This window comes from Protomyctophum bolini (genome assembly GCF_963924005.1).
Source record: "Protomyctophum bolini genome assembly, chromosome: 7".
Taxonomy (NCBI): Eukaryota; Metazoa; Chordata; class Actinopteri; order Myctophiformes; family Myctophidae; genus Protomyctophum; species Protomyctophum bolini.
Window position 1 is genome coordinate 43,223,752 of NC_137868.1, and position 12,959 is coordinate 43,236,710.

The following is a 12,959-nucleotide window of genomic DNA, read 5'->3' on the forward strand; positions in this document are numbered from 1 at the left end:
TCAGAGAGCCAGATGGGCTGAACGTTAACTTAAGCTTTGCCGTACAACAAAAAGCTACAACAGGCTCATGACGTATTCGTGTCACATCGTGACGTGTTGACGTGAGCTTATAGATCAGCTATGCAGGGTTTTTTAAAAGAGTTTTTTTAACATTATTTTTAGAAAGAAATGAAAGAATAATGACATTGCCCCAGAATGATTACACAAGCACGCGACTTTAACATTGACCCAGCACGTTTCTTTCATGCGAACAACTTCACTTGGACAATCCGGTTGCATTTTTTTTTGGAACAAATGTCATCCGAATATCAATTATTTAAAATATCACAGTGGTGAGGGAGGAATATCTAATGGCAATGAATAAAAGAGGAAACATGGCATTATTATACTTCAACTAGTATGTGTTGAGTAAGTAAGTGTTAGAGTATATTTGTATGAGGCATACATGTACGTACACATGTACAGTACACATACAGTACACATGCTTGCTATGCAACCGATGCAGTCATGTTGAGAATTGATGCTCCTCGTCGGTATAACTATACAGGCCTCTGGTGTAGAAAAAGGATGCGACCTACATTCGCAATTTCCTCGCAAACCACACATGCCCGACATGATAAATCAAATGTCGCTGCGTGCCTTTTGTATAACCACAGTATCACACACACTACTGCTAAGCAATTCTACGAATAAAAAACCGAGGCTTTGACGAGGGAAGTACAGTATATAACCAATGAAAGACGTGTAATTGTCTTTCTTTATACGCCGTATTATTATTGTGGGTTTGGATTCGGATGAAACCTGTCGTGCACCTCGCTCGGACGCGAGCTATAGGCTCAAGCTATTGAAAAATAGCAGATCTACAAGCTCATAGCGCGCCACCGAGTGGCGCGCTACGAGCTTGTAGGTCTGCTATTTTTTGAAAAATCGAAGAGCGACTGACATTTTTAGAATCTGATCTCAGGTCGGAATGGGTTAATCAGACCAGTGTGTGTCCAGTGGAAACCACGTATGAATCTGATCTCAGGTCAGAATGGGTTAAGTTGAGAGGTAAAGTGAAGACCGTCGCCTTCATTTCCTACCAGAGTCTATCATTTACACACGAATGCCTCGTGCATGTATATACTTCCTTGATGACCGCCCACTCCCTCACGGAAGATTTGTATCGTATAGTTTGTAAATCTGCTATTTTTGAAAAGGCGTGAAAATGTGCACAAATCTTTGAATATATATGTATATATATTCTTTTTTTAAAGCCAACATTTTACACTCCAATCTTAGCTGACAAAATATTTTGAGATTGATCTCAAATTTTACATTTGAGATCAGTGTTGTTTTTGGCAGCAGATTTCTATTTTAGTTTTAGTCATAATAGTCTCTTGAATAGTTTTCATTTGTAGTTTTAGTCACATTTTAGTCACCTGGAATGTTTTAGTGTTGGTCCAGTTCTAGTCGACTAAATCTTACAGTTGATTTAGTCGACCCGAAATGTATTTTGGCGGGCGTCGAAGTTGTTGTAATGACTGATTTTACACTTGCTGAAAATAGCTCGCAGCTTTGTTTTAGCTCGAGACCCAAAAAGAGGAAGTCTCTCCCCGTGACCCGTCCCAAACTACTGGAAACAGTAGTACATGTACATATAACATTCATTTGATATGTACAGTGTATACACACACTGAATAAATCATCACCTTTATGCTTCTCGTGTCTCATCTTGCACTACTCTCTCTCCCACCCCCCCCCCTCTCTCTCTCTCTCTCTGTCTCTCTCTGTCTCTCTCTGTCTCTCTCTGTCTCTCTCTGTCTCTCTCTGTCTCTCTCTTTCTCTGTCTCTCTCTCTCTGATCTGCTATGCAACCAAGTATAAAATGACTTATTTTTTTATTTTAGTCTAGTTTTTATTTGTTGACCAAATTGTCAATATATTTAGTCTTAGTTTTAGTCTTAATTTAGTTTCCATATAGTATTCGTCAGTGACAAAAGGCAGTTGACGAACATTTTTCGTCTTAGTTTTGGTCGACGAAAACAACACTGTTTGAGATCAGCCCGGGGGAGTGACATCATGGCTGTCCAGCGTTGCTGTTGACTGTGGGAGACACTGGGATGTCCATGCGCTTTGATGTTTATCTCCGTTCCGTTGCTCCCAGTCGGGAGCCTGGATTTACGGGAAGAGCAATGCGGAATGGGCTATTTTCCACATCGCAGAGAGGGGGGCATATTAACCCATTTAGACACTTAAAAAAAAGTCTTCTAAATCCTGACAGTTTTCTGAAATACCTCATCTTTCTATATCAGTGGTGCTCAATATTTCATGTCAAGGACCCCCAAAAATGATAATATGTAATTGGCCGCCGACCGCCAGAAGCAAAGATATGAGTTCAAAACGTTCGCTCTGAAAAGAATATAATATCGAAAGATTTGATTTGATTTGATTTGATTTGATTTATTTAGAAAAGCAATTATAATACAACATTATAATCAGCGATTCAAGGATTACACAGTAAAGTCCAAAGACTTATTTCCACTGGGGTCCTCTCACACTGAACAATACTTTGAAATACATAACAGTACATATACATTACTTACACAACACCACAAGTACATCCCTATCCATCCCTCTAGGATGACCCTTTATAGGGGAACCTTTTCCAGTAGCCATTTTTTAGTCTTCTGTTTAAATGTCCTCAAATTGTAGGTCAGTTTAACGCTGGATTCCAGGCTATTCCACTGTGTGGCTCCTATATAAATGAATGAGCCTTTGCCCACTTTACTTTTAAAAGCAGGGAGCACCACATCTGCAATACTGGCTCTGGTGAAATGGTTGTGTACCTCGTTTACCTGCCTGAAACATGTTCTTAAAACTTCTGGGACCTCTCCGTATTTAATTTTATGGACCATGTTAAGTCTAGCCATTGTAACCTTTGATTCTACTGGGAGCCAGTTCAGCTCTCTGAACTGGTTCCTTCCTATATGGGTTCTCGGTTCCATCCCTAGTATAACCCTGATCAGTCTATTTTGAGCTGACTGTAGCTTTGTTTTAAAAGACTTAATCAAGCCCTCGAACCACGATGTACACGCAAAATCAAAGTGGCACAGGATAAGGGAGTTGGCCACCACTAATTTTGTCTCCCTATCCATGTATCTTGCTGTTCGAGCTAGAAACTTAGTCAGTCCGGAGACCTTGTTTAGCACCTTGCTGGCCATATTTCGGCCGTCTAAGTTACCCTCTAAAATACAACCCAGGTATTTCACTGATGATTTTGCTGCTATGAATTCCGAATTTATTTTGATCTTGAAGTCTGTGCTTCTTCCTAATTTGATTTTCGAGCCAAAAAGAATTGATTCTGTCTTCCCTGAGTGTAAAGATAACTTATTATCTATAAGCCAGGAACTAACATTAGCTACTTCCTCACTTAGGGAGCTTTCTAATGTGGTTTGATCCTTGTGGGACATTAGCAGTGCAGAATCATCAGCGTACAGGAACAAATCACAGTTACAAGCATCTGTCATATCATTCACGTACACTGAAAATAGGGCTGGACCTAGAATGCTTCCTTGTGGAACTCCACATTCCATGGTGTTTGGGTCAGATAATATGCCATTCACCTCTACCCTTTGTTCGCGCCCTGTCAGATATGATTTGAACCATTTACATGTTGCCCTGTCTGCCCCCAGGGCCTCAAGCTTGCTCAGTAACCTACAGTGGTTCACTGTGTCGAATGCTCGCCGTAAATCCAGCAGCACCATTCCACAAAGTTTTCCATTGTCAACTTCTTTCCTGATTTGTTCTGTTAAATATAGTAAACATGTGTCGGTTGAGTATGATTTTCTAAAGCCAGATTGGAGTTTATACATTAGGTTATTCCTATTTAGGTATTTATTTAGTTGTTCATTAATTATCTTCTCGAATATTTTTGATACAGAGCTCAAAATTGACACCGGTCGGTAGTTACCGGGGTCATTTTTGGCTCCTTTTTGTGCCACATTTTGTGCCACATTTTTCGAAAACAGCAGACCTATACAAGCTCATGAGCTCTGCTGTTTTTCAACAGCTAAAGCATAACAAACTACTCCCTTCCAAAAAAACGCTACCAGAGCATCAAATCTCGTACCACCCGTCTCACAGTAACAGTTTTTACCCCCAGGCAGTCAGGCTGCTGAACAGCTGACCTCGAACTGTATTGCTCTTCACTTCACTTGCACCTTTCTTTTCCAGTTTTTTGTCTTTTTCTGGCACTATAGATGTTTGTTTATGTCCTGTGTATGTAAGACTGAGAGTGCTCTGAGCTAAATAATTCCCATTGTATCTGTATGTATACTCTGTATCTATACAAATGACAAATAAACCTGAACCTGAACATAATGCTCAAAAGGGGGTTCCTGCCCAAAATGAGTTGAGCGACGTATAGAAGATGGTATAAGTGAGTCGTCCGTGATGTTACAGATAGGCTCCCACTGTGGTGGGATCTTGAGCGACGCCTATACTGCCACTCACCTGTAGTCCTCGTTGACCATCAGCGTGTTGGCCGCCCAGCCGGGGGAGAAGGGGCTGGGCATCACCCCGTTGGGCACCGCCGCCGCGGTGGGAGCCGCGGAGGGGGGCACCGGCGTGAGGGCGTTGATGGGAGACGTGGCGCTGTCGTTGCCACCGCCGAAGCCGTCGGCGCTGGCGCGGGCCAGGGAGATGGAGGAGAGCAGGCTGACGATGTTGTCGGACAGCCGGCGGCAGTTCCTGGTGGACACCAGGAAGGGCTTGCTGCCCATGAAGAGCTCCTCCATGCTGGCCAGAGGGCCCGACACGGACAGCTGCAGCCCCGAGACGGTGTCTGAAATCTGGGGGGGAGAGAGAGGAGACTCGGTTCACTGTGCGTCGACCGCTCATAGTGTTTCAGTTTAAGAAAGTGTTTAAAAAAGGAAAGAAATTATAAGAATATGAATTGGAAGGTTAGATATAAGAGTTATTTTGTTCCCTCTGCGTTGTTGAGCTGTATGTTCTTTTGTCTTTGTTGTTTTTCTCTCTTTTCTTTCTTTTTTATTTGATGTAATCATGGTGATATAAAATGTATGGTTGGTAGAAGAGCATCAATTAGATGTTTTATGGAATGAAGGAATATACGTTATCTTCTATTTATTATATACTATACTGTACATACTGTACATTCTGTACATTCAACAAACAAGTGTATTTATTCCCATTACTGCATTACTGTATTGCACTCTGGCTATAGACGCCACTATTCATTTCATTGTCAAAGTATTTGTATATGCTATGTGCAGCGACAATAAATTGAATCTAATCTAATCTAAAAATATACATAAAAAAATGATTAAAAAGTGTCAGTGGTTTCTCTGCCCCGTGCAATTTATGTGATTACGAAGCGTATATATATGAAAGGCAAACGGAAATACAAATTGTTCCGACGCCTAATTCAAAAGACACCGTTCGATCGTTCATCGGAATTATCGGCGTGACAATGAATCGCCAACTTGAACCATGTGATCGTGACAGCGCTGTAATGTTATGACAACTGGATGTACTGTACCGTCCCCAAGGGATCCATATACAGGGCTGTATTTACAGTATCTCTATGTATTGATAAATGGAGACATGAGCTGTACTCTCTACTGTCAGTCTGTACAGGAAACATGATGACACACAGCACTGTCTGACCACAGGAATGCACAGTGGATCCATACACCAATACTTCACTGTGTGTGTGTGTGTGTGTGTGTGTGTGTGTGTGTGTGTGTGTGTGTGTTAATGACACATGTACAAGAGCGAGCACACAAATGTGCACACACACACACACACTCACGGCAAGCAGGCATGCGCATGCACGCACATGCACATGCACACGCGCACACACACACACACACACACACACACACACACACACGTATAAACAAAGATACATGCATTTGTGTGCAATGTGCATGCATGTATACATACACGGAACACAGTCAGTGTACTGTATACATACAGTACACACCAATGTACATGATGTTTATACTGACCGTAAACATTGCGCGAGCGCACGCACGCACACACGCAATGCTTACACACACATTACTCACAATGGCACACACGCACAAATCCAAACTCTGCGTGCGCACACACGCATACATACACATGCACAATTGCACACACCAGATCATGCGTCTGTGCGTGCGTGCGTGCGTGTGCGTGCGACGTTATAGGTCTCACCAGCAGATCGATGGAAGCCAGCGTATAATTGGCTGTGAGGAGCGACGAGGTCAGCTGATACATCCCATCATTAGCCTCGCTGTTGCCATAGAAACCAACACCTATGGCAACACTGCAAAGACATGAGAGAGAGACAGAGAGAGACAGAGAGAGAGAGAGAGAGACAGAGACAGACAGAGAGAGAGACAGACAGACAGAGAGAGAGAGACAGAGACAGAGACAGAGACAGAGACAGAGACAGAGACAGAGACAGACAGACAGAGAGAGAGAGAGAGAGAGAGACACAGAGAGAGAGAGGGGGGGTGGGAGAGAGAGTAGTGCAAGATGAGACAGGAGAAGCATAAAGGTGATGATTTATTCAGTGTGTGTATGTACTGTACATATAAAATAAATGTTATATGTACATTAAGATAAGAGGGTCTACTGTTTCCAGTAGTTTGGTTCACGGGGAGAGACTTTTTGAGTCTCAAGCTAAAATAAAGTTTGCGAACCACTGCTTTCGGATGTTCTAGGTGGTTCCCCATACAGCAAAATGAGCTTGTAGATCTGCTATATTTTCAACAAACAAAAAGAAACCCAAAAAAAACACACATTTTGAAAATATTTTGACTTATTGGGTGGGGGGGGGGGTCTCTGCTGCTGGCACACAGTCCTTTCAGATGGGGGTGTGTGTGTGTGTGTGTGTGTGTGTGTGTGTTTTGGGGGGGGTCCTTCCTTGACATGAAAACGGTTTGAGAATCACTGAGATACAGAGCTATAGGGGGCGACGACGTGAGAGAGGATGTGCACTGCCATGCAGCGGGCGAACGAGCGAACCAACAGTCAAGCTCATCAGCGACGGTATACGGGAGCCAATGAAAAGGAGGGAGGAGGGAGGGAGGGACGGACATCGAAGCGGGGCGGAGGTTAAAGCGTTCACATACACGTAACCTCGTTATATATTTACACACACACATCTCTCTCTCTTTCCTCTTTATTCACAATATTCAGGATTAAAGGACCTCTCGGACTGCTGCTGCAGCCAGATGTTCAGCCAAATCCCCCCCCCCCCCCCCCCCCTCGGTACGTACGTCCCCCCCCTCCTCCTCCCTCGGAGCGCGATGGAAGTGGTACGACCCAATCTCCCACAAAGTATGTGACCCAGATTATGGACGGCTGCAGAGGGGGGGAAAGCGAGGTGTGTGTGTGTGTGTGTGTGTGTGTGTGTGTGTGTGTGTGTGTGTGTGTGTGCGCGCGCGTGCTAGCGCATCCATGCCTCTGCACGGTTCCTGGCTTTCAGGAGTTGCAGAGCTGCCTAATGTATGCAATCCATAATGACTGCATGTGCTGTGGCTGCATTACACACACACACACACACACACACACACACACACACACACACACACACACACACACACACACACACACACACAATATCCCCCCCCAGTCTGTATAGGAATGCGTACAGTGACAAATATCACCCTCCCTGGCCAACTTCGCTCCCACCAACACAGGGCCAGTTGTGTTGGTATGGACGCTCGACGAAGCCCAACAGACAGTGGATTTCCACTGCCCACAACCTCTGCGGTCGGACACTTTTATATACCGCTGTAACCAGCCCAGCGCACGAGGGACTATAACTCCAATTCAACCGTTGATGCTGAGTGCCAAGCCTCAAGGCATCAGGGTTGCATTTTTTATAGTAGTATATTTGTAATGTAGTTTATAATCAAAAGAGCGGAGTCACATCAACATAACACATGGGGTCTGAGTTGTATAAAAAGAAAAAAGAAAAACGATGGGGGACATTTTCTTCATGACTTGGACTGAGGTCGATAAAAAAAGGCTTCTAAATCCTATTTTTTTTCTGAAAAACCTATGTTTCTATGTAAGTGGTGCTCAACCTTTTTCATGTCAAGGACCGCCAGAATTATCTCCATTGGGACACGGACCCCCATCTCAAAATATGTAGTTCCAGGGACCCCCCCAGAAGCAAATATTTTAGTTAACAATGTTCGTTCTGAAATATATATTCAATGATTTAGGGTTTTAGGCCACATTTTAACGATTTTTCCAAAAATAACAGACCCACAAGCTCGTAGTGTGCCACTCGGTGGCGCGCTACGAGCTTGTAGATCTGCTATTTTTCAATAGCTATAAAGTATAACATAATGCTTGAAACACCAACAGGGGGTTCCCGCCCAAAATGGGTTAAGCCCTAAAAAGATTTATGTAAATGGCAGGCATTAGAATTTCCCGTTTACCACTTATGAATGATGAATGACGCACAACGGAATCAGATCAAGTACTCTCATCTCTCGTCATTGCAACGTGAAAACGTGTGAATGGATTTGAAAACAACAACAACACACACGGTGCACATGTTATAATGGCCAAGTGTTGAAGAATGACCAAAGAAAAGTGTTGTTAAAGTGAACCGCTGTGCTATTGTGGCTCGCAGTTATGATAAAGCATGATGGTATATCGCCTTGCAAGTCAAAAATCGCATCTTGTCCTGATTATTGAGAACATCAAAGCTATATCGACTGAGGATGTTCCTGGAAATAAAGACATTGAAAGCCAGCCAGTCTTATAATGCTGGCTAAACCTAAAATGCCTACAGATATTATTCTTTGAAATATCAGTTTACAAAGCAATATTATGGCTTTAACTGGGTATCAAAACGCCAAACTGTGGGTGCAGCGATGAAAATCTAATCGGGGGGAACTGAGCGGCATGGAGGATGAATGGACTGGAAAAGGAAATATAATAACCGACGGGGCTGAAGTCTTAATGCCACTAGCCTGCGGTTACACATTTGCAATTTGACATATCGATTTATACAGTTCTGGAAGTTCCTGTCGACCGACGGACCGACGGACCGACCGGGGGAATCCACTTAGTCACTCTGCCCGCACCGACTGTGCAAAGAAGAAAAACAGCTGTTTTTTCCTGCTTTCTAATTATTTGTTTGGCCCCCAAAAAAAAATTGTGTTTGTCGTCATGATTTGTCGCGACGAGAGTTTTGCTTTGTACGAGGCTTAAAGGGTCTTTAAATAAATACTTTTTTGAAAAGTCTACGAGGAAAATGAACGGAGAATCATTTCCTCATGGGCCCTGGTATAGGGGTATAGACGCTCTATAGCGGGAGCCCCCGGACCAGACATTGAGAAACAGTGGCCTTGTAAAGCACATCATGCTGCTGTTGTGGACAGACAGACAGACAGACAGACAGACGTCAAGTGGCGTTCCTTCGCATACAGTCGGACTGAAGGCTCAGTGACCTGAATGCATGACTGCTCACCCCATCTGCTATGACCCCTCAGAGAGTGAATGACCCCACCACCACGAACACTCACACACACACACACACACACACACACACACACACACACACACACACACACACACACACACACACACACACACACACACACACACACACACACACACACACACACACACACACACACACACACTCTCCAATTCCCTGTCAACTCATGTCATGGACCATGCGGTCGGTGACACATTGTGACCATTAGCAGTCATCTGGTCTTGTGACAGTGTGTCACTCACACGCACGCAAACACACTCATGCACTGGCCATCTTTCTTTCTTTCTCCCTCTCTCTCTCACCTCACACACTTCTCTCTGGAGACTGCTTCCCATAGACCAAGGGCTTGGGCAACTTTGACGATGGAGAGGGCCAATATATTTCCACAGTCACTCCAGAGGGCCACAGTGCATATTACTGTCGTATAGCTTGTAGATCAGCTATTTTAGCTATATTTGAATTGCAAACCTGAATAATGAATTGGAATCCTGAAAAGTAAAATTTTTATTGAATTTCAAATGCATTTAGTTAACTTTATGAAATGTTAATATAACTACATTGGACACAAAAAGACAATAACATTTTAATACTAGTCATGTAATACTATAGTCATGAAGTAATTAAAGCGGGTTTGGAATTGTAACAGCTTAAATCAATACTATATCAGTATTCTGATATTAACATGCAGGCCGCATTTGGTGAAGGTGGGGGCCGCATGTGGCCCCCGGGCCGCCAGTTGCCCACCCCTTAGACCTACAGTACTTAGGGCTGGCCAAATGCACAGAAAATATATTGAACCCGACATTTATAACCACTAACTGGACCGCTGAGCCACAGCCCAGGCCTGCAATCACTAGATTAATGGCAAGTATTTAAGTCCAAAACTCTGAACTAACCCTTTAATCTTGCTCATGTAAGATTAATCAAATTACAGAGAGGCAGTTAGTGTATATACATATTAGGGCTGGGATTTGATTAAAAAAATCTAATTAATTAAAGGCTTTGTAATTAATTAATCAAAATGAATCGCATGTTTAATCAATTCATTATCTTTTCTTTAAACGGATTTCGGTCATTCTAAAACGGTTAGTCCCAATACTTGATTCTTGATCTGTAGCTGTACTGGGGAAGGGGAGCGCTTGATTGCCTTACGAATCCATGCCGTGCAGCTGTGTAAGCACCGCCCGGCTCATATGACTGTGAATGTGTGGCTCCAGGCAGCCCCGTAAAGATATCAAGCGCTATTCTCCCGTCACATAGTCTACTTGCCGAGCAAAACAAGGAAGTGACGTGGCTCGCTCTGGTGGCGCAAAGCGTAGCTACTTTTGTGAATTAAATCGTTTTATTAGGTTAATATTGCAATATGTTTGTAACCGTTTTAGAAAAGCAATAAGCCACTCGAGGCCCCAGCTTATCGGGTATTTTACAATGGTAATTGTACAATTGTAAAATACCCGATAACCTGAGACCTCTCGTGGATTATTGCTTAAATCTTAACTCCCCATCTACTGGGCCAAGCAAAGCGCTCTGATCGACATTGCGTGCACAGGGGTTTGTTCAGAATTGACTTTAAAATTGTATCGTTTGTTTTTGTCACGGTCACAGACTTTGCCCATCTAGATGCTGAATTCTGTTATGTTCTACTCGTTTTGATTCTATGTCCTGCTTATCTAGATGTCGTATTCTATGTTCTTGTTCTAGTTGTTTTCGTTCTATGTCGTCTTCCCCAGGTGTTTCTCATGTGTAATCAGCCCTCTTGTGTATATTAGTCTTGTTTCCCCAGTCCAGTCAGTCTGTCGAGTCAATTGTTTGGTGTCAGTTCATCTCGTTAGTTTGAGTTTGTTCACCTTTATTAAAACACCCAACCATGGGTTTGATCACCACCTGCCTGGCTGTCCTGCTTTTGTGTCCTCGCCTCACCAGAACGTGACAGTTTCTAAATCACTGAATGGTTTTGGCACCTCAGTATCTGTCGGGATCTTATTGACGTGTATAATCCTCCCAAGGTCACTGTGGTGGTGGAATGCGCTCCTCCTTATTTTTATGCTATTTTAACAGGCTTAAAAACCACATCTTGCAGACAATGAGAGAGCTTTACAACAGAAGGCCAACTATTTAACTGTTAGGGCATTTGAACACTGATGCATATTGCCTGCCAGTCACAATGTGGGACAGGCCGGGTCTCAATTTGTGGGACGCCTGAAAAGTCTTGGAAATGAGGGACTGTCCCACGCAAAGAGGGTCACCCCCCCCCTCTCTCTCTCTCTCTCTCTCTCTGATTTCCTCCTGTCTGTCTCTCCTACACTATCTCCTTCTTCAGCTTTCCTTCGGTCTGTCTTCCTCTTAGCTCTCCTACGGTCTCAAAGCTAACGTCTCCCTTTCAGCCATATACCTGCCAACATTAGACGGGGGTATTAGTATTCACTTTGTATTCACTGACTTAGTATTCACTTAGTATTATGGCCCCATGGCTGCATGTCAGTGGGGTGCGTAACACCCATGGGCATATACTGCCTTTCACAACACAGTCTGTTTGGGCTGAGTTGTCCAAAATTAAAGGATATTTCAAGGAGAAATGACAACGGAGAAGCACAGCAGGAGAAAAGGGTAACCATTCAGGAGTGTTGGTTAATGGTTGCTACGGTTTGTCTCAGTAGAGACGTTGTGTATGTCCTTATAACTCGTTAAGACCCGAGGGCGATTGTACCAATGCCTTCTACATCAGCAGTTCTCACACTTTTTTCATTTCTCAGAAGGAGCCACATTTTGATATATTTAGGAGTTTTAAGTTATAATGGGTTTGTATAGGGAGGGTGCGGGGCAGCTAAAATTAATATCAAATATCTAAATACTGAATCAAGTAACTTAAAAACTGTGGTGTTCACATGAGCCTGAGTAGACGTTAAAATGACGTTTTTTTTTAAAAGTGAAACATCCCTTTAACCCTCTAAGACCCAGCGTTGCTTTTTAGAAACAATTTTATTTTAATTAATTACAAAAAAAAAAAAAATGCTGTTCTTTTTTCACCTAAACGTCATCAGTGATGTTCATTGCAATGCCATTTCAATGCCATTAGTCATGATATTTGCATATAAACACCCCCCACAGAGGCTGAAATTCACACAAATAAAAAATGTTTGGACATTTTTTAACCTAAGACTTTTGACCTTTACCCTAATAAAAGTAGGTAAAATTATTGTAATATATGTTTTTTTGTGATCATTAGAATGTCTAGAACATGTTTTATTCATTATTGTGAAAGATATCCCCCAAATGTAAATTATTAATTTATTATATTATTATATAATTATTATATAATTATTATAAAATTTTCATCAAACTTTATTTTATTAACATCTTTTTTTAGTCTTAGTCCTAGTAGTACAAAGTAGTAGTAAGGTTGAAATCAATTTTTTGCAAGTAGAAATTAATGCGGGTGTTAG

General features: G+C 42.6%; 1 protein-coding gene across 4 annotated transcripts in view; it reads right to left on the bottom strand.

Moving 5' to 3' along the window:
- ttyh1 (tweety family member 1) overlaps positions 1–12,959 on the bottom strand; it is a 56,772-nt gene that overhangs the window by 21,592 nt on the left and 22,221 nt on the right. For all 4 annotated transcript variants that reach the window (XM_080767505.1, XM_080767506.1, XM_080767504.1 and 1 more), the window contains 2 exons: positions 6,204–6,315; positions 4,494–4,831 (listed from right to left, as the gene is read on the bottom strand). In XM_080767505.1, the coding sequence (XP_080623631.1) occupies positions 4,494–4,831; positions 6,204–6,315 (450 nt within the window). The remainder of the gene's footprint in view (positions 1–4,493; positions 4,832–6,203; positions 6,316–12,959) is intronic.